Source organism: Cryptotermes secundus, unplaced genomic scaffold (assembly GCF_002891405.2).
Source record: "Cryptotermes secundus unplaced genomic scaffold, Csec_1.0 scaffold975, whole genome shotgun sequence".
In the NCBI taxonomy this organism is placed as follows: Eukaryota; Metazoa; Arthropoda; class Insecta; order Blattodea; family Kalotermitidae; genus Cryptotermes; species Cryptotermes secundus.
This window is the reverse complement of record NW_019728507.1, coordinates 328771-356058: the sequence shown is the minus strand read 5'-3', so window position 1 is coordinate 356058 and position 27288 is coordinate 328771. Positions and strand designations below refer to the sequence as shown.

Genomic DNA, 27288 nt, shown 5'->3' with positions numbered 1-27288 from the left:
AAGCACAAGGAAAATGTTACCTTCTTACATAAACCTGAACTTCTAAGCACTTAGCTTACAATCTCACAAAAGCAATATTCAAAGTAAATTATACTGCCAAGATTGAGAAAATTTCAAACTGATTGTATCTAGTCCTTCCATGCAACAGCCTTCTAAGCCAATGCAATCTATTTTAACATCCATTCTGTCACTGTAATATTTTATGATCTCTTGTATATTTCTTGACCATCAGATACAAACCATGCAATTTCATTCAAGTGACAGTGGTAATGACTTTTATTCTGGAGGTTCAAATCTCTGCCTGGCACTGACCATTCTGAATGGGGATTTTTGTTGTATTACTTTGTCCATCCAGGCAAATGACTTAATGATATTTAAAAATTAGGTCACAACCACTTTATTTTGTATCCCTCTCAATTCATTATTCTGTGGGGTTTTATGTAGTTTTCTCATTACTCTGATGACAACCCACTTCTTCGGAACAGTTTGTTGGCCCTGAAAAGGACCGTGGTTGCTGAGATGCTTGACCGGTGAGGTAGCACGGCGCGCACCGGTAGGGAGAGGGGTTAGTTGCGGTGATTTGACTGGCCATAGCGCGGCCGTTGCTGGAGGTTCCTTGATCGCCGCGCGGCAGGTGAGTTGAAGTTGCGCGGTCGTAGGAGTGATGAGGCAGTGGCTACGCCAGATACCCAGTGGGTCAGACGGGGACACGACCACTGGTGAGTCCAGGCGAGGTGCCCCAGTGCGTCGGGTGTGAGAGCCGGAGGGCCGAGGCAGTTGTGCCTGGCGCAGCCTGCCGATGCCTCCGAAGACCGAGCGCTGGCGACAAAGCCTGCTGGCTGATGTTGCTTGAGTGTGGCTTGATTGTAGACTGAAGTCAGACTGATACTGCCGGTTTGCAGCTGCTCCTTTTTATACGCTGCTCGGTGGGAGGAGCGAAACTTGAAATTGAGGAGGAAGAATTTGCAGGGCGCTGATTGGCTAGCGTGTGATGATGTAGATGTGGGGCTAGTAGCAAGCGCAGTATAAATGCGAACATTTGGAGCAATTTGATTGGTTAGCGCGCGTGATGGTGAAAAGTGATGTGAAGAGTGTGCGTTGCAGAAAAAGCGTGATAATGTGGGATGTTCCCACAATTCATTGCCATCCGACTGCTTCATGCCATGCAGCCTCAGTTACTGATCATATCATTTATTTTATTTATTTTCAGTTTATGAAACAGTGCTGTCAGTACTGCAGATTACATACTGCAAAAACAGCTTCATTAAATAAGGTATGAATAAATATATATCAAACAAAACCTACAGTGATATATTTACATTCCTATATACTTTTACTGCACTGTCATCTTCAAGGGATACCAATATAATTACAATTTAAATGATACAATACTGCATTTGCTTTACATAAATTTAATGACAATGGTTATTATCTTCTGAAGGTTACTGTACAATCAGAGCATGGAGGGATAAGCTTATAACTGTGGATTTGATTTGTTTTTATCATTTGTAATTATAACTGTGGGTTTACAGGTCATTAGGAAATAAAAGAAATACATACATTGATATAACTCAGTGGTTCTCAAGAAGGAATTTCCCCTGGCCATATTTAAAAGTCAGTAATATATCCTCTGGCCAGAGAAATTAAGACATACAAAATTTTGCATGTAAAACAAATACCTTAAAGAAAATTGTTTTAATACTTTTATAAATGGAAGCAAAGTGTGAGGTAAATGTGATTATTGTGACTTACAAATGGTTACTAAATGGGAATATCTTCACTCCATATTCTTCCACAGCTAACCAAAGAAGACTTTTCCCATGAATTTCCTGTGATATATATCTTTCAACAAATGAAGGTCAAGATTTGAATCTGTGTAGCACAGACTCACAACACCCACATAAAAACAACCACTGAATTTAGAGAAGATGTAAGGGAAATTTATCTCAAGACTGGAAGAAGTTTTCAACAAATCTACATACTTATTAGTTATGAAAGTAGCTGGTGACTGCACTTGAGAATCACTGATCTAACTTATACTGTCTATGAAATGGAAAGGAGTTTGAGTTCAAGTTCTTGTAAGGAAGTACAACTCTAAAAAAATATTAACTGCTGATGAGACTACTGTCAGAAGATACATGTAGTGCTATGAACTATAAGTCTTCTTTCGTATTTTACGATGAGAGATTATAAACAGATGTGTAGGTATAAAAATTTGAGACAGCTTTGACTATTGTTTAACAAGGCAATGGAAGGCAGTAATCTTCAAATGCATACATTAGCCAAAATTTCAGTTGCTATAAACAAACACAATGATGTGCATACTGTTGAGAACAACCATGGCAAAGATAAGCATAAAAATAATTAAAAATTACTATATATGAAACCATCATAACAAAAAGATAGACAATTCAAGAATGAAAGCATTTAGTGCTGGTTATACAGCAAGTTCTCCCAAAAATACTTTGATGAAAGAAACTTGCAAACAGAAGCTGAACCAACTTAACAGGCATAGCATCAGGCTCTTCCACCTGAGTGTGTTCTCAATAAACAAAACTGTATAACCCATTTGATTCATAAACAAGATTCATTTCTTACATGACCAATGACTACATTCCTGCATAGCACACTACATGCCAAGTTGCATAGCAGCATCCTTAGGGGTGCTGTAGGGGACACTGGCATGAGAAGGAGTATATCTGTGGTACAGATCTGAAAGTCTGGGCCCCCATTGTTTCTTGATACACTCCCATACCCTGCGCTCCAAAACAAAGATCAGGAATATGATAACTCCTTGCAGGGTGTTGATGAAATCAGTGACATACCAAATATATTCAGACCCTCCTGCAGCCCATGATATAATCTCCATGACCCAGTTGATGCCCATTGCTCCAAACAGGACCAGGCACTTGTAGAATCTGTGAAGCACAATTTAAAGTTTCTGTGTTGTGGAGAGTATATGAATTTCTTAAATGGAGGAAACATGATGCTGAAATTACTGACATTGGATAACTGAATCTGAAGATAAACGAGGGAAAGCCTTAAATCAAGGAACATTAAATGGTGATTCCACTGTTCTACTTGGTACAGACCTACCACTAAACTACATAAAAAATTCTTGATTTGACACATGGAAACAGCCAGATGAAGACTACCTCACCATAATCTTTTCACTTTAAAAGAATAACAGTTGGTTAGTTGTTTATTAGCCAACAATTCCCAGCTGGCAGTATGTGCATAACAAAGCAACATTTCTCCTTGTCAAGCACATGCACGCATGCACGTGTGTGTGTAGAAAGGTAACGCTATCCCTGTAATAGGCCGTGAGGACCCCTAGGGTTGTGAGGTATTGAGGCTCCCACATTTTTAGACAGTTGGCTCACAGATGGCAGAGAGGTTCTCAGCCTTACGCGCTAACCACCCTTAACCTCCCAGGAAGATTCCTGGTACTCATTTCTGTTAGAGGCTGAGTCGACTCCAGGGCCACAGTGCGGATGGAAGGATTAGGTAAATTGAAAAAAATCCACCTCATTGGGATTCAATCCCGCGACCTTCCGGCTTGTAGCATAGTGCCTCAACCAACTATGCCACTGCGTACCCCGTATATAAAGGGAAGTAGGTTAAAAAGTACATTTTTATTTATATAGATATACATTTTTTTTTTTCATAATTTTTAACCTATTTTCCTTATTTATTCGGAAAGTAGGCTTACTGTTACATCATGATTGGGAATGAGTGTCTATATCTTTTTGCCTAACAACAACGAGTATTAAATTTTTGTGTAAACTGGTATGAACATCATGCTGCTACAGGTCATTCCATCTTTCTGTTCTTAATGCTTTATCATCAGGACCAGCAATACTGTGACCATACAAATATTTGAGGGTGGGAGCAAAACTGAAACATTTTAATTTAGGCTTGTGAAATCCTACATGGCAACATCTTCAGAAGGTATTAAACTTTTGTTAAGGTAAATTGTTAAAGACAAATTACAAATGTGCATATAAAGTCTGCATGAAACACTATGTTATGAACTTAAAATTACTGAATTGAATTGAATTTATTTACATTCTATAAATCCTAAGCAGGTTAGTACCTTTGGATACAGAACAAGTCAAAAAGGTTACATACATAAGTACAGGCAATTTTAGCTTAAAAATTAATATAACTTAATTTTACATCATTCTCTATTTACATTGAAGTATTCATCTAAAGAGTAGAAGGAATGAGCATGCAGATAATTCTTTAACTCTGAAATTCTTTAACTCTTTATGGACATTGTGATGAAGTGAATTTTTTTTAAGTTACATATGAAAATTTAAGACAGTGGGGATCTATGGGCCTACCAGTGAAAATGATGCATAGAAATAGACCACTAAATTTTATAATTATTAATTCTCGCTAGCCCCTCTGTTTAGATATGTATATTTGGTGGAAGGTAAACAAATCTCAATTTGCATCCAAGACATTTAGGTATCATATTTCCATTTTTATTCTGGAAATTTCTGCTACGGAATTTAATTGTTCTGATACCTGTATTTAATAGAACAGGCGTCCCCAGCACTCAATATGAATAGAACTGTTCCATCCACACAAATGAAACAAAAACATACATTTCATGTCTTGCACTGCAAGATTTTTAAAGAGGTGTGTTACAATACAATGTTATTTGTCTATTGTTGATTTCATATTAGAATAACTGTATGCAGGACTCACATTTTATGAGGTCTGTGCTCTCTCCAGTTGTGGCTCAAAATCTTGTAGGCCGACAAGATGAACATCAGAATATTAAGAGAGATAATGACAGCCACAGGAGCGTAGAAATAGCTCATTTCTGCAATATCACCTGCAAATGGACACAGAAATGTGCTTCAATAATGCTGTAAGCACACCCAGCTTGAACCTCACCAGTGGCTTAGCAAGAGCTGTGTCATTTCCCGAGTAACTGCAACTAATCTCATGTATCTTAACACTAAAGAGACTGGAGGCTCTGTTTAAATTGTCTCCAGCATCCCAAGGATCTGCATAAAATGTGTTTCATGATTTTTTTCTGCAAAGCCATAAAGAAAATTGGACTGTGCTCACCAGGATATATAAATCTGGAAGACTACTGTCTGGGGAAACGTGGGTAAGGACCATGGTAATGCATGGAGAAATTGTTCTTGTGGGAAGATGTGGAACAACAGTCCAGTCAGTCACCATCTCACTCGATGGAATCAACCTGTATGGGTGATGAGGATTAATACCAAAATTGACAGAAGAAGATAAATTTAAATTCAGATCTTAGACAATCAAAAAAAAAAAAAAAAAAAAAAAAAAAAAAAAAATATATGAAATCCATAAAATGAATTAACAGAAAATCAATAAAAATGAAAATAATGAAAAAGAGTGAATACAGTGTAGTCTGGTAGAAATTCACTGATGTTGCTCCAGAACATCAGTGACTTCTACCAACTACATGATTTCAACCCCAGAGGAGTACTGTTCATAGTCACCATTCTGTGAACCCCAGATCCAAAATAAGAGTGAAAAATACACATTCCAATCAGGAAGAAGTAAACATGAAGTGGATTTGTATTGTGTGTATAAATTCAATCAATAAAGCAACAACTCAATACCTTTTTTTAGCCATGTACAATGATATATCATAATTTCATTTTTACATGACACACAAACAGCACTGAAATATGTTTTTTTTTTTTATTTCTAGTGGGGTGGGACTAAGTTCCTTGTACTGTGGCCACGTCTGGCCTATTGTACCAGCCTCAGATAATAGGTGAGGGTGATTGTGGAGCAATTGGTGGAATGAAGAGTGGCAGGGGAAACCGAAGTACTCAGTGAAAACCTGCCCCGGTGCCACTTTGTCGACCACAAATCAGTGAAATATGTTACTAAAATATAATACAGTAACAAATATACAGATAAAGAACCTTTTATTACACTCTGAATATTTATTTTGTATGACAAAATTTGAAAAGTTGTTGCCTCCAGTCGCTGCCATTTCAAGTACCATTCTCTCTAACAAAAATCACAGTTTATTTTGATTTCTAAAGGACTGTTATATGATGCATGAATGCTTTACAGCAACTGGATACTTGATGGTGGAAAGAGAGCCTATTACCTCCCAGGACTCCAACTACCTACACACGGGATCCAGCTTAATATGCAGTACTCAACCTCATAGTTCCAACATTAACTGAGAATTTCACTATATAGTAATCTTCACCCATGAAAAACTTCCATGTGAAACAACTCCTGTGACACAACTTACAATTCATCATACATTCATGACTCATTACTTCATCAGACGTCAACAACTACATACTCACATACTATGTCACATCTACAGGATACAAGAGTCTTCCCCAGCATTGTACAACACATCTTATACACCACACAGAGCCTATTATACATACATCATTCCAAGGAACTTCCAGAGAAATTACATGATGCCTTAGGAATATTCTAACAAAATATGGTTCTTTTAAGAAAAGCCAGAATTAAGAGGGTTAATTTGTGTGATGGACCACCTCCATGGTCTACTGGTCAGAGTGCTGTCTCCATATTCATGCCCGTTCTTCTACCCTGAAGATGGGGACAGCATATTCCTCCGAAATGTTGGTACCTACTGTAACCGCACAATGCAAAGGACTCCAATGTTTTGTTCACATGTGTCGGTACTTGTCGCTACATCAAAGTAGAGGCAATACCTCACACCCCACTCCAACCAACGGGACCTGAACCCTTTCGCAGTTCCGGGATGGTAAAGTTTATGACGGGTCACAATCCCCGGACTAAACCCAAACCAGCCCGACACTCTCCTTACTTTTAGAAAGCGCCATCTGTACTAATAAGATAAATATGTCCAAAGACATTGAAAAGAACTTTTGTCACTGGAGAGAGGTGGCCCTCTAACGGTCATAACTCTCCAAAGGTCAAAACCTGCCTTTAGAAAGGAGCGGCGAATCATTTCATTAGTAGAGGAACGGGACCAATTTCCAACACCTGATTCATCACGGACCTACTCTTAGGAGACCGTTAGATTGAACCCTCTCAATCCACCCCGGGTCAGAAAGACGGTGAGAGCGTGTGAACCCCAACTCTCGCCGCGAAACAGCTGACCAGTGGAGGAATGAGAAATCTATCGAACCCCTCCCCCTTCTAAATTCAGCCAACCCGGAGATTTGGAAGATGACAATGAGGCCTTCTTCAAATTTTGGCAGGACCTCTGAATATTCAAAAACGGAGAGTGAGTTCCTGTGGAGAGTCTCGTAACCACAGTTAAACTCGCCGGACGCGGAGCTAGCCCTCTCCATCGTTTGTTAAGGAAATGAGTGTTCGAGCAACGGGAGATCATAGTAGAGTAACGCACTGAATTGTATCTCAGCGGCGCTCAGATAAAACTATCAATAAAGTTAAGTGGTGCCAAGTGTTTGTGTGTCCAGCGTGTTGTTTTCTTCCTCGTCGGAGTAAGGCCCTAAACGACCTGAGCCAGAGTCTCACGCCAACCACTACTAGCCCGATCATCATCAGCTCCCACCCCGTCCACCTTTTCCCTTCACTTCGCAGCTGTACCCACAGTTGCTGGCGCCCATAGACCATCCAGTCCAAGTCCCGGACCTGATACCCTTTCCATAGTGAAGAGAAGTGGTGGAGTTGGAGAAGTGGTGGAGCCAGGTGAAACAGACCTAGCTGCAAGCTCCACGACCAACGACGGCAGTGGCGAGAACAACCAGAGAAAGGAAAGAAGGTAAAGAGTAGGGACCAACCGGTGTGGCTGAGGTTACACAGAGGGGGACGGTAAGACTACTGACTACAAAACTACAAGGCGTAACAATCCAGAATATAATAATTTTCACAGTTGCCTCCGTGAGACCGCCTCTGTGGTCTAGTAGTCAGTGTTCCTGGATACAGATCCAGAGGTCCCGGGTTCGATTGCCGGCGCTACCATATTTTCTGAGAAGTAGTGGGTCTGGAACGGGATCCATTCAGCCTCATGAGGATAACTGAGATGTTATTTCAAGGAAATAGCGGCTCTGGTCTATAAAACCGAGATTAATGGCCCTGGGGATCCGTTGCGCTGACCACGTGACACACACTATCCGCAGAAGTTGCCACTAACTTCGGAACAAGCGGCGGTTGCTCAGTTGGTATAGTTTGCTTGCAGACTAAAAACACGGAGTTTATTCGTTTTTTTTTTTGTTTAATTGGTGTGAATATGGTAATATTCACAATATGGTACAATTACTGAACTGAATAAGAACTAAAATTATTGAAGAAATATACAATGCGTAAAATTTTCGAGACAGACAATTTTTGGGTTTAAGTGTCTTGTTAATTCAGACAAAATTATGTCACTTACTGCTGAACCAGCACTTGTTGTCACCAAAGTTGGGCTTGAGGTATGATGATGGAATTGTCGGCATTGAATCAATAGCCATTGAAAAACCCACAACCAGAACTGGTAAGCCCCAGGCATACCCGGAGTAGTACCTGAAGATCTTACGCTCGGTCTGTTTTGGTATGTGCACTTCATCGTTACTGAATACCGTGTAGCACAGGTACTGGTTTTCAGGACAATCTTTGCGACATTGCTGCAACCTCACACTGGCTCTGTAAATAAACATACCAAAACATGACATGAAACTGGTCTCTTTCAACTTCAGCATCTGCATGTTCATCAGAGTTTGTCATACAATTTTTGAACAGATTTTAATGCAGAACATAATGCATTTAAATATGTGGGATACAATTTGTATTATGAAGGAGATAAATATCCAAATATCTGGTATCATAAACCAAATACCCAAAGCAGGTTCTGTTCAAAGGGTGCTAGAATCAAAATTTACAAATTGCTTCCTGGAACATCATCATCATCATATATCAGTGAAGTATGAACCATAGAAAGGGTTAATGACAAGATTAAAAATGTCTTCAATAAAAGACTTCATGAAAATCTAAAAAACGAAATCAGAGAGAATGAGATCTGATACAGTTCCAAACCTCATTCTGATAGATAAAAAGCTATGACTTGCTCTTCTGTTGTTATTTCACTTGCACATTTGTTTGAAAATAGCTGTAAATACAAAATAGGTTGACAGGAGTGGAAAGTATGCGAGTCAGTTTACAGTGTCCACTTTTGCAGAGAAAACCTTTTCCAGATACCAGCACCACTTGATGCACACTTTTATTCCATCAAGTTTATAACCTTAGTACAAATGTAGCTGTCTTTCCAGAATTTTAGAAGTTACTAGGTTAGATAAGAAATTATACTTATTTTTGTAAATTTCAGGTCAAAATTTCAGCAGGCTTTATGCTAGCAATGAGATATTGATGAAAAAGGAACACAGAGTTTAGGAAGACCTTTCAGATAACAGAAAGACTCAGTTTCCTATAACAGAACAACTGATCATGGTACTCTTTAGTATAGCTCATCTCCCCTTGGTCCAAATATTTTGTTTAGTGCTGTACGAGAATTACAGGTTATTTATAGAGATTATTTAAGCATGGAATGAAGGGATTCTCATTATGTGGAATTTTGTAATTCTTCTTCTAGTGTTGCTGAGGTAGTCAAATGAAAGAGGGGTGAAAGAGAGGGAAAGCAAAAATTATGGAGCATGTTTTGAAGAGAAACCACTTGTAAAACAGAAACATTGCATAAATTTTAATACTGAGAGTTGGTTTATACTTGATCACATGATAAACTTCTCTGGCAGTAGTGATGAATGTTTGGATTACACGGGTTCTTATATATCAATATTCTGTGCCAGATGTAGTCAGTTATATTTTATGAACTAAGACATGACTATACAATTGTATATATAAATAAATAAATAAATTATATCAGCATGTCAATAATGCTGAAATCTAAAAAAGGCAGTAAACATTTAATATTCTCTGAGCCCTTATTTTGAAAATTATACAATTGTAAGCAACAGAACAATATAACAAAAAGGAATGCATGTACCATGGAGACAGGATAAGCTCAGCTGGTATAGTGACAGCCTATGGGCTGGACAGCCAGGGTTTGATTCCTGGCAGTGGGAAGAGATTTACCTCTGCTCTACAGCACCCAGATCAGTCCTGGGCCCACCTAGCCTCCTATCCAAAGGGTTCAGGGGCTCTTTTCTTGGGAGAAAAGCAGCTGGGGCATCAATCTGACCACTCACACCTCTTTCTAGTGCCGAGATCAAGAATGGTGGAGCTATACCTCCACTCCCCACACATCTTCATGGCGTGGTGCTTAATTGATTTGGTACAGAGATGATGATGCCGTGATGCATGTACCATACATGTTTAATCACATGTCAGGGTTAAAATGACACCTGGGTTCAAATTTCAAGCAGTGACAGTACCTCAAATAGCAGCTTGCTACTAGCTAAGTAATTGTAAATACTGGTTGGTTTTCAAATAATGCCACTCAAACTGTGAAGAACAGCCTGGTCTCTTATCACAAAAATATGGCACATCTTCAGGTTTGGCTTATGTTTGGTTTTTGTGTTTCCTTTGGCCTTGTTGAGTAAATTATTATTTTGCTGTTGCATCTATATTGATTTGATTGCTTTCATTAAAGGTGGAGAAGACTGCTGTTTCATTGTTTGGGAACCATTTAATTCATAAAGCAATCACTATTTTGAAGTCATGGTGATAAATAATAAAAAGGTGTCTCGAAATACTTACAGCACATACCACGTGGTGTTGAAACAGAGGACATTCAGCCATAAGAAGCAAGCCAGAAATGAGAAATGAACCACAAGAGCTGCAAGAAAACACCTTAATTAGTTACACAAATCAGTCAACATCAAGCGTTCCTGCACTCAGTTGCAGTTGCCAATATCGATGTCATAGCAGCAGTGAAAAATCTCACTTTCTGGATGGCTCGAGTTCAATTCCCTGCATGCAAGTTTATATTATTCCCTTTTTCATCACCTTCAGAGCCACTGTGACACCCATGCATGATCATATCCAATGGCAGATTCAGTTCTGGGTTATATAACAATATTATTTTGACTATAAAGTTTATGAAGTGTTAAATGAGATTGGAAAATGATCATGAACACTGATTCATTAAGGATTTTGATGGAATGAATCGTGTTATATTTCAAGATACTATTCTAGAATCTATCTCAACATAATGAAGAGAAGCACAAAATCTATCTATCTGAATGGCCTTATTATCCAATTGATATTGAAGAGACTTCTTCCTGGGGTAAAGCCAGCTAGAGGTGTCAACGTTAAACATCAATGAGTGAATGATGCAGAGGATGAGTAACAGAGAATAATATCAAAAGTGGAAGGAAGGACAGCTGCCCCTCAACACAATATTACACCCCTCAGTGAGTCCAACAGGCAGATGTCTCTGTACTTAAATATGTATTATGCCATGAAGACATATGGGGAAACATGGGTGTAGTTTGTTAGTCTGTTATAAAAATATTCTGATCATTTTAAAAATGTGTTTACTTGTAATTAGAGGGCTAAGCTCTTCCCAGTCTCTAGGAAAGCACATCAAATCATTGTCATATAAATCAGTCAACGGACTGTTAAGAATAAAAATTCCTTCTTTAGGATGAGGGAACACCAAGGAAACTGGGATCTGCAATGCAACCACAGTTTCCATTCAGTAACATGTTTTCAACTTAGGGTGATAACAATTCTCGGAAATTGCGGTTTCCAGTTTCATTGGTGTGCCCTTGCCCTTATTTATAAAAGAAAGTTATGCACAATTCTGCGATCGAAATGGTGGGTTATGGATCATCACAACACAGGATGCACGTGGTTGCCACTGTTCTATAATAGGAACGTTATGAATAATAATGACATATTGAGGTCATGTCCATGTCAAGTTGTATGAGGACACTACTTAGGAATTATAAAGATACAGCCCCATGCAAAACATAATACAAGTAATTTGATTTCTGAGAAAAGCAAATGAACAATTCTTTGCAGATAATAAGAGGTTGTAAATGAGGAGTGACATCGGTCAAGTGCGAAATATGGTTCATCTTTCTGGCATTATCAGGGGTTCTATATGCTTTATGTAAAAATAAGGCCTTGTGGGGACCAGCATCCGTCAGTCTGTCAGTATTCATATTTCAACTCTAATATCATATGATAGATTGCGGTGAAATTTGGTATACGAGTTTACAAGATAACATTTTTCAGTGGAGTGTAATTTTAGTTATATGATTTGCTGTTTATTTAATTCAATATGCACTAAAAAAGAAAGAAATGAACAAAATAATTCATGAAATGGGAGCCTTCATAACCTGTACTCTTGCTTTGAGTTGCTGGAGGTAATTCTAATGTAGTGGCATGGACTGGGCATTGAGAAAATGAGAATTGAAAATTATAATTGGAAAAAATGTAAAAAGACCACCTCTGGGAGACCAAGAAGCAGAGAGTGATGCAATATTTGGTAGATTTTAGAAAGACACATTGGGAGAGGATGTGTACTGAATTTTGCTGAGAATTACTGGGTTTCTGGACTTATTAAGATACATGCTAGTTGTTTGAGGCCCAGAGTGTAAAAACCCACCAAACAGTTCGTCTTGTCAGCAGATCTCGACATTTGGCCCATATGCGTCGCACCAGACTTTTCACCTCAAACAGCTTTCATGTATCTTCGCTGGGAGTGACGTTATCAGTTTCTTTACTGGCTGTGTTCATTTTGGACGCCTTGTACGTTTTGGGACTGACTGTGGTAACTAATATCATGTCGTATATCATGTAACAATGATCTATAGAGACGAAATAAATAAATAAATAAATAAATAATGACTCACTGGAGATAAGAATGTACAATTTGGTATGTTCTATCTGCAGACTTTATGGGACATTTATCTTGTGTTAATGTTCAGAAATATGGTGACAGCACGCACCTTTCAGATGTCTGACAACGTTCAGGTCTATAACAGTAGAAATTCTGCACAAACACAGATCTGAAGTTACACAGGAACGAATTCGTAAGTTCATGCACGTATCTACACAAATGGAAATATACAAATTCTTGCTTTGTGTGACTTAAATTTTCTCATGGTGGGGCTCCGTGTAGTCCGGAAAATACTCGTATTTATCAAAGTTTAAGATGAAAACAGCACATACCTTCGAAAAGTAGGTAAATAATCTACCAGATTATATGGCGTCATATCCTAGACGACAGGAATCTTCAATTTCTTGTTAACTTCCTTCCTGTACTTTTTCGGTCATTTGTATATTTATTTCGTCATGTATTTCCCCAAACATTTCTTCCTTTTTTAACGTCAGTTCTTTGTTTCCAATTTATTTAATAATCTTAGTTTATTTTACTACGTTTTCCCAACTACATACGTTGCAGGCTTGTATTCGCACAGTTGAACGAAACGACGGCTTTGCATAGTGAACTGGGACAATGTCAAAGAAAGATGCAATGTTCTATTTCACATAGTAAGAGAGGAAAACAACCAAAATCCAAGGCATGATAGCCAGCTTGTGGACCAATCATGGGGCCTTTATGACCAGAACATAAGACAGGCGTTCCAGTAGCTACACCGCGATGTCTTCCGGTACTAAGGGACACAAAATCTGACGTATAAATGGCAGTAGCACTGGATGTGTCAAATATTACCCTTCCGAATTTTAACTTCAGGAAGCTCGCCTTTGTTTCGTCCACCCAGTATCTCGTACCGCATTTAATGGCAACTACAAGCACATACCATTGGCAACAACACTGTCAACGAAAGAATTGATTAACCAGTACTCACCGACAAAGATGCACAAATCCTGGTTCATTGTTTCCCCAACAAGCTGCACAGCGGCCAAAAAAATGTAAGCAACTGTTAGGCACATGACATGGCAGGTCAGGGACTTGCCGTGCAGATCCCTGAGCTCAGGGATCAGACAGTATACCAGCATGGTGAAGATCAGAAATGGTACAGAGATCAGTAGCCCTGAAACAAACATGGTCTGTAACCAGGGCTGTTCCTAGGGAAAAGTACAGAGTCGTCTTGGGCATTACAGCTGAGCATTGTTTAGAGATCCTCTCTCGTTGCGGAACCCGAGCGCTGATCACTACGTTCAAGAACGTTCAAGAAGGTTCGCCGCTGGATCCTGTCTGATATAGTCCACGATCCTAACGTATTCACTGGCATTCACTTCATCTTTATGCCTCCACTGACATCAAGATCTTTCAAGCGCCCTTCTTTACACAGCCTAAAGCAGGGTTTCTTAAATTTGGTGATATCGCAATTTACGGGACATTATCCCCTCCCCAATCACTGCCCGTGCAGTTTTGCACATTGTTGCAGGTCCCTATCAGATCACTCGGCCTCAGCAAAAACCAAAATAGCTAGACAACATTTCTGTGGCAAGCTATAAAATGTTCCTAAAGAGTCACGAAAAAAACGTGAAATATTTTGCCAGATGCAGGCACCGGTACTGGGGCCGCCGTCACAACACTAAGTGCATTGACTGCAGTTTTGTAAACGGTTTGCAACACACATGTAATATAAAAGTTTATTATAATCAGCACACTACATGTTTCGGTCTGGAGACCACCGTCAGTTGCGTATACGCATAAAGAGACAAATATAACACGTTATTGCAGATTTATTTGGTTAAATGGATCCATTTTTCAAATGTTATAAAATATTTTATGATTTTGTATAAATATAAGTCGTACGGAGCTGAGCCCTTCTCGAGGAGCCGCCATTTCAGCAGCTACTCAAGAACTTCCCAGCATTTTATGGAACCCAAAGGTTCATTACCATGTTCATAAGAGCCTTCCACTGGTCCCTATCCTGAGCCAGATCAATCCAATCCATACAATCCCATCATATCTCTCTAAGATCAATTTTAATATTGTCCACCTACCTATGCCTTGGTCTTCCCAGTGGTCTCTTTCCATCTGGCTTTCCTACCAATATCCTACTTAATGTAGTTACAAGGCACAATTTTTTATGTTAATGACGTTGTAATAGTGGTTTCCCAAGTCCTTCTGAACATGGTCAATCCGACGTATTAAGGAAAATGAAATAATGAAATATGACTTTTATTAATCAGTCACACTGGATGGTGCTGTGGATAATTTTATGCTATATCTTTTCACGTTTAAGTCAAGATCTAGCACTGGGATGGGGGAGAACGGAATTGTAACAAGACTAAAGTTTCACAGCGCAGGTTGGTAGGATGCTGTTTAATTTAGGCGCAGTACGCAATGGCTGGAGGGGTTTGTACGAATTTAGGCGTCAGAGTGGAGGAGGATTGTGTGTAGGTTTCTCAAAGTTTGAAAATATCTGACACCACGCAAATGACTGACTTGGATGAGGAAACGAGATTGTACACCCACTAATTATGACATATTACCTCGTTATCGCAGTGACAAGAGATTACGGCGCAGTTCAACGAGATTATGGCGACCGAGAAACAACGGCTTCCACTTATCGTACTCGTCCAATCCATCGTCTTCAAAGAAGCGTCCGCACCCACGGCGAGTCTTTTAAAGCATAACGGTTACTATGTGTACCATTTATTTTGGCAATAACAGCTCTGCATACTACCAACAAAGTACATTTATGTGTTTCATGATTCAGAATCAAGTGTGGAGACCAATGTTATTATTTCATGGCTTATTTAGCAAAGTTCTATCAACTGCTTTGTTTATATACCATCGAATAATATGGTGATATCGAAAGTTGCTATGTAGTGTACTGTTTCGTAAACGGTAGGTTGTCGGTTCGATTCTCGGCATGGAGTCTACTACCACGGTTGAGGTTTCTCATGCTTTTACTACGTCCCTACCAGAAATGCCCTCAGAGTTAAGTTAAAACAGGCCACTACCTTTTGCTTCCACATTCTTTTCAGTTTTTTTATTGCTAGTGGAGTGGGGCTAAGTCCCTTGTACTGCGGCCACTTCTGGCCTATTGTACCAGCCCTAGATGATAGGTGAGGGTGATTGTGGAGCAATTGGTGGAATGAAGACTGGCACTCGGAGATAACCTGCCCCAGCGCCACTTTGTCCACCACAAATCCCACTTGACCAGACCCGGGATCGAACCCGGGCCGCCACGGTGGGAAGCCAGCGACTAACCGCTTGAGCTATGGCGCGGCCTTTCTTTCCAGTTAGTCACGCCACGAATACCGATGCACACATTTGAAAGAGCGTCATTAAATTAACGAGACTCAATCGAGGCAGGATTAAAGAAAACTATACACTGAAAATTTATTTTGAGGGACGAGGGGTTATTTTACGACCCTGTCAGTAGGTACACTAGTGTTAAATGATAGGATGATTGATGAATCATGAATTAGAAAGGATATTGAAGGAAACGGTCGTGGGCAAATCGAGATACTACCTGGAATCTACTCTGAGAGACTGAGTAAAACCATGAAAGACGTGACACAAGATAGCTGTTATCGCGGTCAAGATCTGAACCAGGCACCTCTAGAATTCAAGCGTTACCGCTACGGCCACCAGCTCGGTCAATATATCGAGAAGAGGAGAAGTCTTCCTACCGTGGAGACTTGTATTAAATCTCTGGGCAGCACATTTGCGATTTCTAGTGCAAAACGTAGTACACGAGTGTTTGTGTCAGAAGATCCTACTTCGGTCTACACTGAAAGTAAAAATTTTACCAATAATCCACTTTCATTTATTGCCCAAAACAAAAGAAACAGATAAATATGGCGAGAGAGGTACTGAAAAAGCCAATAAGAACGGTGGGATCATATTTTTTTGTGGGAAGGGGTTATTGATAGGATTCTTCCAATAGCTGATAACATTGTTTATATCTTTACACGTGTCAAACAAACGAAAAATATGCCCCGCCCGTTAGCGTGGACCTGGTGCTGTAGCGACTTATCTACTGCCTTAAAACACTGAACTCATTTATGGTCTCACTGCGCACGGCACGGGGCATGAACATCTTCTGGTCAGATTTGCAACGCTGCATCCTCAGTCACTTCAACAGCAGGAAAATCAAATCGTAAGCCGCTAGGAGATGAATGGGAGGCAGTGTGAGCAACACTAAAGTCGTAAGATTGGAGGCTTTCACGGCGGTGACTATGTAGAAAGCAGTCTTCTGGGATTTGGCACCGTGTATATGTGGTGTTAACCGACGTTTCGGAGGAACGTATCGCCTCCATCTTCAGGGTAGAAGGAAAAAATATAAGAAATCTGCAAGCGAAGAGACCGTGAGAACCGATATAAGCAGACTGTCTTCTTTTACCGGTTCTCACGGTATCTTCGCTTGCGGATTTCTTATATTTTTTCCTTCTACCCTGAAGATGGAGGCGATACGTTCCTCCGAAACGTCGGTTAACACCACATATACACGGTGCCAAATCCCAGAAGACTGCTTTCTTCAACACTAAAGTCCTCTTACCTCAACTGAAACTCACCTTCACACGGGACACGCTTTTGAAGAAGAGTACGCTGTGTTTATACCCGTGGTGAGGTCACAACAGATCGTGAGTGGGGACAATGTACCTGCCAGTAACTTACTGACGTGTTATTGTGTTAATGGTGAGAGGCAGCCGTCTCCGAATATTTCACTTCAGAAACTGCTAATGGTGAGCTTTATCTCGAATCGATATTATATTTTTATTTAGAGACAAGGCTAGGGCTTCTTTCAAGGGACAGGTTCTTACACAAAACAGATAACGAAGAACACGACAACCACAGCTTACACTTTCATCATAGTAAAGTTGTCCCTGTGCTTAATCATTTAAGCACTACGCCATGAAGGCGTATGGGGGAGTGGATGTATAGATCCATACTTTCTGAGACCTCGGCACTACCTGGAGGTGAGTGGTCAGCTTCACGCACCGGCCGCTTTATCCCCGGTACTCACTGGATAGGAGGTTGGGTGGACCCCACAACTGGTCTGGACAACATGGAGAAGAGAAAATTCTTGACCCTATCGGGACTCGAACTGCGACCCCTGGGTCGTCCAGCACGTAGCCAGTCGCTATACTGACTGCGCTACCCCGGCTCCTCCTTTAATCACAGAGCAGGCTATTTCATTCAAAGTCTAATTCTTCATTATTTCAGTGAGAAAGAGAGGGTGTGTGAAAGAGAGAGAGAAGGGGGGTACACTCTTTTGGGGCCAGTGGAATACATCATAGGATTTTTATATATGATATCTTTTTTTCAATGATATTTCGTTTCAGTATTTGGAATAATAAAAAATATGAACATAAATTTTAAAAATAAATCTTCTGAAAAATATGATCTACATTGTTTTTTAAAAAATAACACAGTGATTAGAATTTTTGGCTATTGAACTTTTAAACACAATCTTAATACTCATTTCTTAAAGATAAAATCTCCTGCCTTGACAATTTTTGAGCCTTGTTCACAGTTCCGTGAGTTGAAAAAGGTTGAGGATCTCTATTCTAGAGAATCGGCTAGCAGATGGCGGTAAGATTGTCAGTCTTACGCGTCAACCGCCCTTTACCCCCCAGAAAGATTCATGGTACTCATTTCTGGTAGAGGCTTACTCGACCCTAGGCCCGTAAGTGGCTGGAAGGTTTAAAAAAATTAAACTGCGTGGCTTTTAGTCCGCAAGCGAACTATACCGACCGAGCGACCGCCACTTGTCGGCGAAGTTAGTGCCAACTTAAGCGGATAGAGGATGTCGCGTGGTCAGGGCAACGAATTCCCACGGCCATTAATCTCGGTTTTCTATACCGGAGCCGCTATTTTTCCAAGCAAGTAGCTCCTCAATTATCATCTTGAGGCTGAGTGGACCCCGTTCCAGACCCACTACTTCTCAGAAAATCTGGTAGCGCCGGGAATCAAACCCGGGACCTCTGCTGGAAGGATTAGGTCAACTGAAAAAAATCCAATGACGGCNGCGAACTAACGACATAAGCCCAGTCGTTACGTCAGAGCCTTGCAGCAGTTGCGTCATACGAGAGGCGTCTAACCCTATTTCACAATGAAACATTCCAATCTACACCACAATTACAATTCAAGATTAGAATTCATTCTTCGAATTCGTGGATTTTATTATTCTGAACATGGCTTGGATCTAGGTCAAGCAGCAATGCAATTTCCGTTTCGATGATGGTAATTGTGTCAATTACAGCGAAGAAAAAAAAAAGATACGTTTTTGAGTTCCTGCCATTTTATTCGAAGAAATTATGAAATTCGATGTTTAACTTTAGAGAAAAAAGAAGACAGAAATGAAAGAAAGAAAGAATGAAAGTCTGTTTTGCTAGAATCCGACACTGGATGTGACTGTGCTTGCATTTACTGCCTGATGTTCGCGGAAACATCCACTTTCGTGATCCTACTTTAGATAATCAGCACAAGACATACAGCGAGCTAAGCTTCACTGAAGTCCTTTCGTTTATGATATACATGAATGGATAAGCTAGACATCAATATATCCTGCCATTGAAAAGCTTTAGTCCTCCCTACTCGCAACGTAATGAAAGGATTATGTTTGATATCTTCCGTTTCAGACAAAGCTGAAATTGCGTTACGAGCTAAAATAAACTTAACCTTATCTCCCGAGGGCTAACAAGTCATGAAGTAGATTCTAAACGGCTCTGACGATGGTGGATGACACACAGGATTACTGGGGTTTTGGACTTCTTCCATCGTCCGGAATTTTAGGTGAGGACATGACGTTTCGGAAACTGCGTCTGTTTCCGTCTTCAGGTGAGAAGTGAAGACACCTACTCAGTTGGGCCCCTTAGAAAGAGCTAATCTCACAGTGATTGAGATTAGCTCTTTTTAAGGGGCCCAACTGAGTAGTGTCTTCATTTCTCACCTGAAGATGGAGGCGATACGTTCCTCCGAAACGTCGGTTAACACCACATATACACGGTGCCAAATCCCAGAAGACTGCTTTCTTTATATTCCTGTTTTGTTTGATGTTTTTCAGTTGCAGAGGTTAAGGGTTTGGAGCCAAATGGCGAGATGTGTCAGAGACAAATATTCTGACATGTGGGTCGTTTCTAGGAAATGAATGGGCAAACACGTTGCCGCGGAAAGACTAATTCCTGGACACAAACTGATTACGGTACACGGTTTCCATGGATACGGAAACTGAAATTCGTAAACACTTGGAAACCATGCTGTTATTATTATTGCTAGTGGGGTGTGACTAAGCCCCTTGTACTGCGGCCACTTATGGCCTATTGTACCAGCCCCAGATGATAGGTGAGGGTGATTGTGGAGCAATTGGTGGAATGAAGATTGGCAGGGGAAACCGAAGTACTCGGAGAACAGTTGCCCCAGCGACACTTTTTCCACCATAAATCCCACTTGACAAGACCCGCGATCGAACCCGGGCCGCCGCGGTGGGAAGCCAGCGACTAACCATACTGTTACTTCGGAATTAGCACACGGTTTCCGATAGAGCGCATTCGTGAATAACAATAATCGAACCCTTGGAGGCGGTGATCTCTATTCGGGCCGCGTAGCAGATATAAGAAGGGGTTCATTCGTGAATTCGAGAGTAAGCCCCTCCACAAAGCTCTCATTAGATCCGTAATGACTTAGCTAGTCCCGCCTGAGAATTTGAGGCAGACACCCATCTAGTGAAATTGCAGCGCCTGCAAAACAAGGTTCTCGGCACCATTGGCAATTTTCCAAGGCACACATCGGTTTGCGATTTACACATGGCTTTCAAAATTCCGTACGTACATGATTACATAACAAAGTAATTCAAGTGACTAGACTGCAGTTGTAGCGGAAGCTACTAGAAATAGGGCACAATCTGCTGAACTGAGCCTGGACTGACAGAGGCCCTCTATATATTTTATATACATTTATTAACATGTTTAACGTGTAAAATGTAAATATCCTTTACATCATGACAAATAACTTACTACTGCAGAGACAATGACTCTGACAAAGAACAGACCCGTCCTCTCGTCGGAGAGGGCGCCCCACAATAACAAGACCGTATCTGTCAAACAGTAATAAATATCTAGGCATAAACTCCAGATTGGGCTCGACACCAAGACTGACTGACTGACTGACTGACCGACCGCCAGTCGCAATGTGACTTTGACTGTGAATTCCGAGAGGCGCAGAGCTCCATATCAGCCCGAGATTAGTGAGTGATTCGCCAGACAGACGCCGTTCAGGAGTTCAATGTGCGAGCTGTTATGATTAACTGTAATTGCAAGGAAGTGACAAAAAATCCAACCATCAAATCCAGAACACATTATTATTAGCCACGACAACCCCTCATATGTGACAATATAAAAATATGTCAAGGGAAGAATCTGTTGTTTGAAGAAAGCAGTCTTCTGGGATTTGGCACCGTGTATATGTGGTGTTAACCGACGTTTCGGAGGAACGTATCGCCTCCATCTTCAGGGTAGAAGGAAAAAATATAAGAAATCCGCAAGCGAAGAGACCGTGAAAACCGGTAAAAGCAGACTGGTCAAATCTTACAATCTGTGGTTTGTTTTAATACTTTTTTATGTTTAGTTCATTGAAACTCTCCTCTGTTAGTACATTTCAGTGTTTTCAGTTGCTGGAAAGTCACAGAGGTTAACGTTAACTTCTGAGAAATGGCGGGGGCATGTTTCTTTCATGGATAGGAAGGGTCGGCTTCTAAATGAGATATTTCGTGCATAAAAATCGAAAGAATTGAGATATTATGTCAGCGCAAAGGGACAAAGAAACCCCACGAAAATAATCAGGCAAGATAGCTGATCTCCGACTTGAGTTTCGAATCTGAGACCTCTCGAATATGAAACGGGAATGCTAACGACTAGACAGCTAAGCTCAGCGTCTGAATTCTACTGCCATGGTGTCTACTCTTACCGATGGGGTACAGAATGTACGGTGACGCCTTTGACGGAGGATCTGTGAAGCAGACGAGAGGCATCACCTCTTCCTCCTCGACTTCCGGATCGTGGAAGACGTCCAGACAATAATCGTCCGGTTCCAGCAGGAGCTTGAAGAACGGCACCCACATGTTGCCGTTTCTCAGGATATGGAACTCATCCGAGCTGTACCTCCGCCGCTCCAGTCGGTACCTGCAAGAGACAGAGTGTGAGTTGGCGTCTCGGGGGCGCCCAAGTCACCAGAATCTGTGTTGTGTTCCTTGCTGACGTCATAAAGTGTTTTGGTCGGAAAATATTATCGCGTATTCCGGGTTCCGTGACATATAACAATGGGTTCTGGATTGGACGATTGGATTTACTGGCACAACTTTACAATTAAAATCGACAATAAGAGCTCAAAATCAATGACTTCTCTAGGACTCGCCGGACTATAAGTGTCTTCTCTTCCACTGTGACGAAGCAAAAACGAAGAATTCCTACTCACACACATTGAACTAACTCGAACTCTGTACTCCTGTCTTTACGACTGACTAATGACTGAACTAACTTCCGGGCCGCCCCAATAGAGATCACGGTTCCTCTGTTATTCTGTCTTATCCGTTGCAACGGGAAACTGTGTTGTGGGACTTGCTACCCAGCAACGGAGGTCCCATTGTTGACTGCGTAAACTCGAGAATGTGTTTACTGAAGCGTTGTCTAGTGATGGTTTATTTCGGTTTTCAGGTGTCATGGCAAACTCTTCACGGAGACGTGTTTTAACGAGTCGTTGTCTAGCAATGGATTATCCCGTCACAATATTAAACGGGCTTCGCAAAGGTGTATAAATCAGACTAAGCTAGTACAGGATACGTCCAATTGCGGATTTCTGTAAAAAGGACACTGAAACTTCAGACTCCATAACACAAATAATTTAACCTGCAAATGAGTAACTATCAACTTTCAAGCAACCCCCTACACCATGGAATTAGTATTTATTTATGTACAGTTACTTAACTAAGCTGTGACCGCCTCTGTGGTCTAGCGGTCAGAGTTCCTGGCTACAGATCCAGAGGTCCGGATTTGACTCCCCGCGCTACCAATTTTTTTTTCTGAGAAGTAGTGGGTCTGGAACGGGGTCCACTCAGCCTCGTGAGGATAGCTGGGGAGCTACTTGAATGGAAAAGTAGCGGCTCCGGTCTAGGAACCCGATATTAAGGGCCGTGGGGATTCGTTGCGCTGACCACGCGACACCCTCTATCCACTCAGGTTGGCACTAACTTTGGCACTAACTATCTGGACTAGCGGTCAGCGTTCCTGGCTACAGATCCAGAGGTCCGGGTTCGATTCCCGGCGCTACCAGATTTTCTGAGTAGTGGGTCTGGAACGGGGTCCGCTCAGCCTAGTGAGGATAATTTGGGAACTACTTGAATGGAAAAGTAGCGGCTCCGGTCTAGAAACCCGAAATTAACGGTCGTGGGGATTCGTTGCGCTGACCACGCGGAGGTTGGCACTAACTTCGCCGACAAGCGGCGGTCGCTCGGTCAGTATAATTCGCTTGCGGACTAAATCACGGAGTTACAGCCGTTTTCGAGACAGTCGTCGTTCTGTTATCCACAATTCTCAGTCGGACGTCACTCAGAGCCAAAATCCGGGAAAGTTCATATGCACGCTACTTGTCTTCCTCTTGGAAAAAAAAACAACTCTGTGGCTTGAGTCCGCCAGCGAACTATACCGACTGAGGCTATATTCTGAAGATGGAGGCAGTAGTCTACTCCGAACCGTTCATAACGACCAACTACACTATGAGGCGTCACATCCAAGAAAAGAGTAATCTTCAGCACTTCTGGAAGTCCTAAAGACAAAAAAAAACTCCGTGGCTTTAGTCCGCAAGCGAACTATACCGGCCGAGCGACCGCCGGCTGTTGGCGTACTTAGTGCCAACTTTTTCGAAAAGAGGGTGTCGCGTGGTCAGCGCAGCGGAACCCCACGGCCGTTAATCTCGGTTTTCTAGACCGGAGTCGCTATTTGCTTGAAGTAGCTCCTCAGTTATCCTCATGAGGCTGAGTGGACCCCGTTCCAGATCCACTACTTCTCAGAAAATTTGGTAGCGCCCGGAATCGAACCCGGGACCTCAACCAACTATGCTTCCGTGTGCCCCACAGCTGAGATATCTGGCAAAGGTAATCATAAAAGAAGGCTGAACGTTTGGATTTGATGAATGCATCAAGAAATTATTTTATCAGTTATCTGAGTGTACTATCAGCCACTACGGCGTTTTTCGTATCACAGAGTTGATTAAACATTTCACTGATCTCGTCCTTCCGCCTGCATATTTCGTGTGACGCATGAATGTTGCGTTCTGTCGACATTTCAAAATAAATGGCTTCGGTTTCTCCTGCCAATTCTCATTCCACCGACTGCTAGACATTCATCGCCTATCATCCGGGGCTGGTACAATAGGCCAATCCGTGGCCAACGTATCAAGTTGACACAGTCTCACCCCAACCCAAGAAATTAATTGAAAATGATGTCGCTGGTTCCATTACGTCTGGAACGCCTACACAAAATGTCTCGGGCAGTTCTGGAGTTGTGATAGGGCGCGGGCACACCAGGCAAACTGGCAACCGCAACGCAACTGCAATTTCCTAGAATTGTTATCAGCCTGAGTTGAACACATAGTACTGAATACAAACTCCGTGGCCTGTAGTCCGCAAGCGAACTATACCGACCGAGCGATCGCCGCTTGTCGGCGAATTAGTGCCAACTTTGGCGGATAGAGGGTGTCACGTGGTCAGCGCAACGAATCCCCACGGCCGTTTTCTAGACCAGAGCCGCTATTTCCTTGAAATAGCTCTCAATTATCCTCAAGAGGCTAAGTGGACCCCGTTCTAGAGCCACTACTTCTCAGAAAATCTGGTAGCGCCGGGAATTGAACCCGGGACCTCTGGATCTGTAGCCAGGAACTCTGACCACTAGACCACACAACAGGCGGTCTCACGGAGGCAACTATGAAAATTATTATATTCTGGATTGTTACGCCTTGTAGTTTTGTAGTCAGTAGGTACCAACGTTTCGGAGAAATATCCTACTCCCATCTTCGGGGTAGAAGAGTGGGCATGAATATGGAGACAGCACGTTCATTCGAAATGTTGATATCCATCTACCAAACTACACGGGATCACATCTCAGGAGACAGTAGGCCTAACCTTTACGAAGTGACTAGATTCCCAACAGGAGAGTCTATGAACATCAAAACCAATGAAATAGGCAAAATAAGAGAAGAACGCATCCAGAAAATGTGTGTACTCCAAAACACTGTCCACTTTTGCTAATGAAGGTGTACCCGTTATGTGGGTGATAACTGATGGTACCCTTCTGTCGGGACATCTACCCCCACTTGCGGAAAAATCTACTTAAAGGGAAAAGGGTCAGTCCCTCAATTCCTGTTCCTTTTTAAGTATTTTACTGGGAAAAGACAAAAGGCTAAATTGTTCCAGTGTTCAATTAAGCAAACATGCCATGAGGACTATGGGGGAGTGGAGGCATACCTCCATGCAATCATAGCCTTTGCAATAGACAGTGATGAGTGGTCAACTTGACGCCCTGGCCTCTTTCCTTCCCGGGAAACAGGCGCTGGAACCCACTGGACTGGAGGCTGGATGCGCTCCAGACCCGGTATGGACGCTGCAGAGAAGACAAAATTCTCTACCCATATCAGAAATCGAACCACGATTCTAGGGTCGACCAGCATGTAAGACAGTCATTATAATTACGGGGCTTTCACAGTTCCTTTAAATATTCTGCTAGATAGTAAACAGAGAAACTGGAAATGAAGGTGGGATTTATGAATTTATATGCTGTTACGGAAAAGTACGTAAAAAGGTAACGGTACCGTAAGAAATAAAGTTTTCCCTGTGCCTAATTAATTAAGCACCACGCCATGAAGACGTATCGAGGAGTGGAGTTATATAACTTCACCGTTCTTGATCTTGGCATTAGATGAAGGTGAGTGGTAAGCTTCAAGCCCCGGCCGCCTTATTCCCGAAGAAAGGGCCCGCGGTACTCCATGGATAGGAGTCTGGGTCTTGACGCTCTGGGGAAGAGAAAACTCCCTGTCCTTGCAGCGATTCGAACCCCAGTCCTCCCACCGGTAGCCCGTCGCTATACCTACTAAGCTATTCTGACTCTAGAAGTAAAACAAATTTTTCTTACAATATTTGACGGCAAAGAATTTACCGAAACGCCATGTTCATGCACACAATTACAAAATTATCTTCACATACAGCTGTTACGAAACCAGACCAAACTACACCCAGTAATGTAACACAGTGACAGGATGAAATTCCTAGAAGGAGCAGTAAAATTTCACTTCGCGAAGGTTGTTACCAGGCCGGCGCCAGGGCACATACGAACCGACTTCTTTGAACGGAACGACTTTAGGGGCAACATAGTTTACAAACACCTCGTTTGTTTATCGTTTTCGTCTAATGAAAATCTGTTTCCGATACCATTTTGTTCACATCATGACTATTAATTAGCTGCGATTTAAGCATATTACGCATCACTGCAAACAAAACCTTTTTTAAGAAGTAGACCACCGAATTTAAACATCTGTAAGGATTTTGTGTTACTGTAACAAAGTTTCGATGAAGTTGATGGTTTTTGGCTGAAGGGGAGAGAGGGTATTTCCTTTCTCCTGTTTCGGCATTTGGGCCTGCGCCTGACTTAAGCTGTCAGTCACCTGCCGATATTAAAATCATGTGAGGCATTAACGTCATGCATCCTATATGCCTTCACAGCGTGGTGGTTAGGCGCTGGGGGTCTCTACATTTTGCACTTACTAGAACAGGAGTAAACAATTATACTTGACCCACGTCTTCACACGTGTGTCGCTGAATTCTAGGCCATTCCTTCGTAACTTGTCACTGTACTGTCAATATAAACACATACCAATCGCTACTAATGAAAATGAAGTGGGCCTAGTCTTCGAAATGTACCCTATTTCTACTCACCTGCCATATTTACATGGATTCCCAATGATATAATTGTATCCCTCCCCATCATCTGTGGAGTTGCTAGTGTTTTCTTGACGGGAGAATTGAACCTGGAACTTGAGAGTGCTAGGTTCGCAAACCTTCCTTGTTCCTGTGCTCTCCCCTAAAGGACAGCACTTAACCACGCAGGGCTTGGAGCTGCCTCTGGGACACTGTCTACCATGTGTATTAGAGTCCCCATTCGAAATGGAATTCAACACCAATACCGTCGTGGCACTTGGTGTAGACGAGGAGGCCATTTTGGCCTCACTGACGACAATATTTGAAACTGTTACAAGTTCACTAACAATTACATTAGTTCTATTTATTTCGGTTGCACTTGTGGTTGAGTTCAGCACCATTTGACCACGGACGAACCAAATTGCGCAGCACAGGACCAACACGCGACACATGTCTCTGTCCTCACGCTGGTCCAGGCTCACCATACAACACAACATTAACAGCTAAGAGCGGTAAGAGTATG

At 41.7% G+C, this 27288-nt stretch overlaps 1 protein-coding gene across 1 annotated transcript; it reads right to left on the bottom strand.

The window, feature by feature from the left end:
• Positions 1-274: 274 nt before the first annotated feature.
• LOC111865259 (G-protein coupled receptor Mth2) lies at positions 275-27288 on the bottom strand. The gene is made up of 7 exons (XM_023853155.2): positions 26784-27288; positions 21770-21984; positions 13743-13928; positions 10681-10759; positions 8363-8613; positions 4717-4846; positions 275-2918 (listed from the first exon to the last, which is right to left on the bottom strand). Exons 1-7 carry the CDS (start codon positions 27260-27262, stop codon positions 2630-2632), a joined length of 1629 nt encoding a protein of 542 aa, XP_023708923.1. The 5' UTR covers positions 27263-27288; the 3' UTR covers positions 275-2629.